The sequence below is a fragment of the Acanthopagrus latus genome, chromosome 16, assembly GCF_904848185.1.
Source record: "Acanthopagrus latus isolate v.2019 chromosome 16, fAcaLat1.1, whole genome shotgun sequence".
Lineage (NCBI taxonomy): Eukaryota > Metazoa > Chordata > Actinopteri > Spariformes > Sparidae > Acanthopagrus > Acanthopagrus latus.
Genome location: NC_051054.1, coordinates 3,893,164 through 3,900,914, shown reverse-complemented (window position 1 = coordinate 3,900,914; position 7,751 = coordinate 3,893,164). Strand labels below are relative to the sequence as shown.

The 7,751-nt window shown below is 41.5% G+C and overlaps 1 protein-coding gene across 2 annotated transcripts; it reads right to left on the bottom strand.

Moving 5' to 3' along the window:
• Positions 1 to 79: 79 nt before the first annotated feature.
• On the bottom strand, positions 80 to 6,507 carry pank2 (pantothenate kinase 2). 2 transcript variants are annotated; one of them, XM_037125446.1, is made up of 7 exons: positions 6,109 to 6,507; positions 5,238 to 5,590; positions 4,065 to 4,318; positions 2,982 to 3,125; positions 2,618 to 2,741; positions 2,059 to 2,184; positions 80 to 1,973 (listed from the first exon to the last, which is right to left on the bottom strand). In XM_037125446.1, the coding sequence occupies exons 1-7, from the start codon at positions 6,320 to 6,322 to the stop codon at positions 1,923 to 1,925; spliced, it is 1,266 nt and encodes a 421-aa protein (XP_036981341.1). In that variant the 5' UTR covers positions 6,323 to 6,507; the 3' UTR covers positions 80 to 1,922. The 2 variants fall into 2 exon arrangements, with proteins under 2 accessions (XP_036981341.1, XP_036981340.1); XM_037125445.1 differs by having other exon boundaries at positions 2,949 to 3,125; positions 6,109 to 6,505.
• Between the last annotated feature and the right edge of the window lie 1,244 nt (positions 6,508 to 7,751).

Here is a 7,751-nt window from a genome sequence, read left to right as displayed (position 1 = left end):
TGTCTCATTCAACCAGTATGAACTTATTTCACCACTTACCTGAAAAGTTCTCATAAAAATGCCACAAGTCACACAAAGATATGAAATATTCGATTTAATCGTGACAATGCAATAAGAAATCTGTAACTCTGTTACAAAAGGTACTTTTTTTTTTTTGCAAAGTAGAAGCAGACAACAGCGGGAAACCTTGAGAATTACATTGAGAATCAGTTTGTCTCATTTTAAAATCACACTGCTGGACACATTAATGTATTTTACACAAAAACATGACAGGCACTTCATTTAAAATCAGCTCACTGAATACAACTTACACACTGACGGCTGAAAGAACTGTGTCCACCGACTTTACAACAACTTTGGGAGTCAAATCTCGTCATTAGGTAGGTTGTGATTCATTCTGGTCCCTGTAATCCATCAATGGACTGATTACTGAGCAAAGAGATTACGATAAAATTAGGACGGGTAAGCATGAAATGAAATGAGGGGACGTGTAACAGCTCTGATAACACGCACATCAGAGACACAAGGTTCAAAATGTTTCAGCTTCAACGTCGCTAAATTGCTCTTAAAGAGCAAAAACCGCAGGGACGATGATCGAGACCTACATTCATACTTCATTTCAGTGCCTACAGAAGATGGTTCTAAAACAGAAATGAACTGCGGTCACGTGACTTAAAACCTCCACTGGAGGGATGCACCGACCTCCTGCATCAAAATAACTTCTATTTAACTCGGGGACAAAAACCAGGGATGCGATGCCCCAACGTAACCTCTATTTTCACATTAATCAAATCTCTTTCATCTTGTTTTGCTTTCTCTCGACAATGAAAGGGATGCAGTGGCTCAAGGGCACTTCAGCAGGGCAGAGGTTTGGGAAAAGGGGCTGTTTAGTTTCTGTCACTAACCCCCAACACTGATTGTCGATTTCCTGACATCCTGACAGCTTAGAGCAAAAACACGAGGTGATAAACTTTACAAACGTTGATTTTAAATAAGGAAAACTACTGTAACAGAACATTTATCACTGAAAGAGGCAGAAACAATCTTCACAACTGACCATATATAACGGTAAAAGTTAATGTTGCTATTAAAGAATACAATGAAATGTGACTTTCGTCATTTGAAAGACACGGACACACAAGTTTTAATGTTAGTCAACATCCAGTGACGGGAAAACTGTTGGTGACGAGTAAATGCTCACAAATAATAAAAAAAATAAGTGGCTGTAAATGATTCCCAGTGTTTTGTTTAGGCTTATTAAGACCACCAGGTGAATAGGAGCAGTAGGACAGTATCTCACCTGACAGAATAATTAACAGCTGATAGCAAAGTCACCAATAAAGATATCATCCATGACTTTTAAAAGCCAGTGATGTTTGATTTAAAGCTACAGGTATCTACGTGTAGCACAAAGGATATCAACAGAGAACTGAAGTGACTCCCATCCACCTGGTGTCTACGAGGAATTAAAATAAACCATAAAAAGTACTTGCTAATATTGGGCCCAGGACCTGATCCCAACTGGAGGATTCGTTGAGTCCACAAGACAAGAATACGTAATAGCGAGTACTTTTTTTTTTTAACCGACAGTATTTCAGGCAGCTGTGGTGAACTTCCTTGAGATGTTTTTTAGACTGAACTAGTTTCTTTAAAGTCCTGCAGACAGTGACTCTTTTGTCAGGGCAGGAGAAAGACTTCTATCTACTGACCACGACAGCAGATGTGCATCAACATGTAGAAGCCAGAGAACACAACAGTGTCCCGAAAATGTTTGACATTTTACCTGCCGCAACCAAAAATGTAACAGTTAACTGTCTAACGGCTGGCGTAACATCCCACTGCCACTCTGAAAAGGTTAAAGTGCTCATGGTCTTTGCAGCAGATTGACATGAAGTTCTTCTTTGGATGCAGTTTGGGACGGACTAGGACGGATGCAGGAGCTCCAACAAGGCTCCAACAGCTCCGAAGTATCCCTGAAAATCAAGAGAAGTTGGAAACAGTTAGAAATCACTGAGCTCATCGTAAACACAGCGGACGATAAGAGGTTGAGGTTTTTACCTCGTGTCGTAGGAAGAGAGCCTTGAGCTGTCCTTTAGACCAGTAGTCCATGGCGTAGGCCAACAGCTTCATGGAGAGGGTGTTCACTCTGAGGAAGTTTCCCACGAACACCACCCTCTCTATGTTCTTGGTAATGAAAGAGAACGAGGAAATAACAATGAGCCGACGAATATTATCCATTAGATCTTCAACATCTGGTTGACTAATTAAAGGAAACTGACAACTTATTTCAAATGATCAATTAATCGTGTCAGTCATTTTTTAAGCAAAACATTTGCTGGTTTCAAATTCTTAGATGTTTTCTTTGTCATCCTTGTAGTAAATGAAGATAGTGCAGCTTAAATCCTCTCCGCCTTCATAGCCCTGTACAATGCTGCTTGATCAAGACGCCACAAGGCAGCACCGTAAAGAGGCTGAACGCAAAGAGGAAAACGACCAGCGGGGGCGCCGGTGGGGAGAATTTGACTTTTCCACAGACAGCTCAACCTTAAATAAACCCTTTTTAAAAACAACCTGACTGATACAAACACTCACCAAACAAACAAACCCCATCACTGACCTCATTGAGAGCACACATCCTGGTGATGGAGCCGATGTTGTTGGTGATGGTGACCAGCGTTGCTCTGGCCAGGTCCTCTTTGGACACTGACTCCCTCTTGTCTTTGGACATCATGTTGCCAAAACTACAAGAAAAAAAAAAAACACAAACCACGTCACACAAACAAGTACTTTAGAAGCTTCTGGAATTTCTGTAATGATATGCATCAAAATGTCCAAATAAGGAAGCCAATTGTAATAAATATTAGTGGATAGAAGTTGGTTTTCAGTTGCTCATTGTACATGGAACTGATATCAAGTGGGGGAAAAAAAAAGCTGCTGTAAACCCGCACCTTGAGGCTACAGCCCAGCCTGGCAGTCCAAACCTCTCATAGTCTCCTCCGTAGATGTCCCGAACCAGCTTGTCCACTCGGGTGCTCTCCCCCTGAGAAGCCATTTCTAGAGCTTCCTCGAAAGTAGAGCAGCCGGTCAGCAGGCAGCACAGGCCCAGGAAGGTCCCACCACCGAGGCTGTGAACACACACAAACGGATGATATATGAACTATTGATATTTTAGGAATGTAATTACATCAGCATTTGGCTGGGCAGGGATAGAAACGTCTAACCTGGAGTCTGAAATTAAGGGCAAAGAGAAATAAAGGTACTGCCAAAAGTAAGTCTGGCTTATCGTCAAAGAAAAGAGAATGAACATTATAGACTCCTAATTCAAACCCACTCATCTAGTGTTTCTTTCTGAACACAAGGGGCCATTATGTTGAGCGAGAACTCAGCGTTCATGAGTCCAGAACCACTAGACAGAGAAACCACATGTAAAAATAAACCAGCAGAGAGCGTAGGAGGAGGGAAAACCATCAGTCCAACTTTAAGCTTGACCACACTCACAAAAAAAAAGAAAAGAAAAAAGGACCGTTTTAATTAAACTCACAGTTTCACAGCTAAACAGTTGGTCAGGAAAGTGGTTTGGGAAAAAAAACTTTTCACACCAGGGAGACACGGAGGGCAGACGTCACCCAACAGGCCACCCTCCTGTGAATCCAGTCATCGCTTTTATAAGCTGGTATCAGCATGTGTGGTTCCCTAATGTCACGTTTCTGTTTGTTGCTCTGCACTTGACTGTGCAATCGCTCCATCACTGACTTTACATGGTCTGATTTTTAACAAAAACAAACGAGCATCCATAGGAACAAAAAGCATCATTTCTGTTGATCTACTCTAATTATCTGGTAACAATTTGGTCTATAAAATACCAGAAGACAGAGAAGAATTCCTGTCACAACTTTCAAGGTGAAGCACGGCGTCTATTGGTATCAAACACCTCATTTTAATGCTCATTTTAGCCTTTTCAGACCTTTTTTTATCAATTGTTTGGGCACTGAGTCCTATAAAAAGGAATAAAACAGGGCTGCACAACATAATAATACATTTAAATCTCCATCACTGATAATTACCTGGTCCCTGTAACTCGTTTGTAGTTGCTCTCAGAGTAGACGGCCAGGATGCTGACCCCAGACCCAATGTTGACCAGCAGCAGAGGATAGGGGTTCTCTAGTGTGTAGGGCTTCTGGACGCAATGATCCGGGTCAGTGGGGTTTTCAAAGTAGTAGCACTCCGAGGGTCCGCTGGACATCACCGAGTCGATGTACAGCACCCCCCGGATCAGACAGTCCAGCTCATCCAGCTTGTGGAGCTGCAGGTCCGCCATCTTTTTGTTGTTGAAGAAGAAAGAGAGAACATGGATTACGTCACTGAGGGGATGTGGTCAGGAGAACACAGGATGAGGAGGGACAGCAGGGGGGCAAAAAAACAGGAACCTTTATTACAGCCTGCTTCAACTGATTTACAGTTCTGAACAACTATCTGTCCTTTTCCAATCTTAAACCTGCGTTTTGCTTTGTTTTTAGCCTTGTTATATTTAAGGAAGCATTTATAACACCATGGCCAGCCGACTACAGGAGGCAAAAATTGCCTTTTGACTAATTTTACCCTGCGTTATATTTATTTGCACTGAATTTACATAGAATTTACCTTGCATAAATGAACATTATGGTTAATCTTATTGTCATTTCTGTTGCATTCTCATGATGCAGATGGCAGGAAAGTTAATGCTAACAACATGTCAGAACTGGAGTTGCAACAATAAGTCAAATAGCTGATCGAAAGAAAATGATTGCCAACTATTTGATGATCGATTAATAGCAAAAATGTGCAATATTTGCTGGTTCCAGCCTCTTAAATTTAAGGATTTAATGCCATTCTTTGTCATTTCTAATAGCTAATGAAGAGTGTCTGTGTTTTTGGACTGTTAGTTGGTCACTTTAGCCTCTGAGAAGATCATGAAAATAATCAGGAAATTGATGGATAACTGCAGCTCTGGTCAGAAAATTAAATTGCTTTGATTTTTTGCCAGCCGCATTAGGATTTTCTAAAATAAGACATCTATTTAAATGACCTTTTGTGCTAGTTTTCACAGGCTGTGGATTTCCAGTGCTCTCCATCCCTGCTATGACTGCAGTAATCTCCATCACACGCTATAAATATGTGTGGATTTTCTCTCCTCCCTGTCCATCTCAGCTGTCCAGCCTGTAAAAACCAAACTGAAAAGACGCCACACGGAGACCCACCGTGCGGAAATCAGACTCAAACTTGTACGCCCCCCCTCCCGTGGCGCAGAGGGTGGTGTGGAGGCTGGAGAAGTGCTTGTTGCGGCCCATCTGCAGGAAGGCGGGCAGGTCGTGTGTGGGGAAGCGGATGAAGTGCAGGTTGCCCGTCCTGCCGCACAGCGTCAGGTCCTGCAGCTCCAGGTGCACGTCCCTGATGCCCGTCTTACCATAGGCGGTGTTGGAGGTGAGGTAGCGGCGGATGCTCTTCAGGTTCTCCACCTCCTCCTGCTCCTCCTCTGCCGTGATGTCTTTGGGCTCAAAGTACACCAGCTTCACCAGGGTGCCGCCGATGTCCATGCCAAACCAGGGAAATGCTGCAAGATGTGAGAAAAAAACATGCAAAAATATATTATTCACCAACCCAGATTTTGTTTTCATTTTGATGATAATATGCCATTTATTTATTTATTTGTACAAATGAAATGTTCAATGACAGTGGGGGACATATGCATCTGATGTCTCATTGTTGGCGGACATAATGACATGCAGCTCCATCCTCAGAAGCAGCGGTACAGTGTGTACCACGAACGCCATCTTGTTGCAAAATAGATCCAGGCTATTTACTGGCACTACAGCTCACCGATATTACACTGTAACAAAATTAATTTCCTCCGTTTTAGCATCATCACAGCACATTTAGCAGATTTGTACTATTTATTTTGAGGTGTTTATGTGGCTAATTAAAGGATTTTCTCCCTGAATCTGTATTTTCACTGGCTGTCTTTTGTGGGGGAACGCCTTTTGATTTTTTTTTTTTTTGTAAACATGCGACGATGCCATCATCTCCCCCAGTAAATACACTAAGCCCACGCTAAGAAATGTGAACACCTACGCGGCCTCGTTTTCTTCACCGAGTCGGCCCGATGTCTCATCGTCGAGTTGGAGGTCCGCCGCTCGGATGTGGATCTTCCGGCCGAGCCGGACGCCTCATTGTGGGGCTCGGTCTTGAAACAACCGGGCATCTCCTTCTCGGAGCGCGGCTGCTTCGTGGGCGTTTCGTCCTCGTCGATACCTTCATCCTCGCGCTGGTGGCCATTGAACGCCATTTAAAATGACCAATCAGCTACATATATGCTGCAGTTTATGATCAATTAAACTATTGGACGTCAATAATCTCTGTGGACAATGAAGTCCGCGGCTGTACGAGCTAGCTAATTAGCTAGCTAAGTAGCTGTCTCGTCACACTGCCGGGGTACATGTCCTTTTTATGTTCGCTGTCAGGGCTGAGGGGGGCGGGGCCAGCAGATGACTGAAGGGCGCCAGAGCCAATCAGAATGCAATCCGCGCCAGTCAGAGAGTTTATAAGAAGGATGCTGATGTCACATTTTTCTTGAGATTTTGGGGGAAAGAACATCATGTTTCCATCAAAAGCAAAGTGAAACCAAGACTTTGTTTTATAATACCAACGAATTGTGAGAACTAAATGAACAAAATGCAACTTAATATAGATGCAGTATATCACTTTTACACTGAGTGACACTGGAGGAAGCTGCAGGATTATTTTGCTCATCATAAATGTTATTTTGCATTTTGAATGTAAAACACATTGTTTATTTTGGAAAAAATAAATATCCACAACCCATTCTCCTCATCTTTAGCCTTAATCCACATTCAGTTTCTAAATTATTAAGATAAAGCGTAAAAGGCTTAATATCATTTACATTTTACTATGGTATACACTTGTGTTTTTTGCATTATTTACATTTATATATATGAATACAACTAGTATGAAGAATCGATATGATTTTTTCTGGGCAAATACCGATACCTTTCATTGGTATTTAAGGGGACTGATAAAACATATTTATTTAATGTGTCAATAGTGTCATAACGACAATATATGCAAATACTGAACTCATTTCCTTTTCTTCTTCTTAATACTTACACTCCTCTCCATTTATTTGTTAACTTTAGTTACTAGTAACTAGATAATTCTGTTAATTCAGTGCTGGCTGTTACATGTGACATGTACCCAATGACACAGTGTGTTGGGCAAAACATTTAGTAAGACCACAGAGAGGTGACTACAGATGTTTCCTAATTATTTGCTTTATAATGGCAATCGGACACAAAAAACATGCATATCATAGCATAGTCAGTAAATAGCTAAATAGTGGCCTTGATGATCAGCCAGGCAGATAATCAATGTATCCCCAATAAGTACGACATATTTTCTATTTTCCATAATAATCATGATTCCTATGAAGGATGTTCTGCCATCCTTATTCTGTGTAACAACAAATTAGAAAAAGCAGCATTATGTTATCAAAACTAGAGTTTTCTCTAAAGGGAATTCAACATGCACATTCAATACTTTTGATTTTTTAAGTTTATTGACATGATTTTCAGGTGCATAGCTAGAAACAAGTGCATGAAAATTGAGCTCAAACCTAACTAACCCTATCACTGTACATGTGTATCATCACAATGGTACATTTGATCTAGAAAGCAGCTCTGCTGCTCAAATTTCCTCCT

What these genes read in the sequence shown, in the direction of transcription:
- pank2 (XM_037125445.1), bottom strand. Translation starts at nt 6,322, where the DNA reads ATGGCGTTCAATGGCCACCAGCGCGAGGATGAAGGTATCGACGAGGAC. An exon ending in GGTGAAGAAAACGAGGCCGC is followed by an intron (nt 5,591 to 6,108) that starts GTAGGTGTTCAC and finishes CACATCTTGCAG; the next exon opens with CATTTCCCTGGTTTGGCATG. An exon ending in CTCTCTTCCTACGACACGAG is followed by an intron (nt 1,974 to 2,058) that starts GTAAAAACCTCA and finishes CTTGATTTTCAG; the next exon opens with GGATACTTCGGAGCTGTTGG.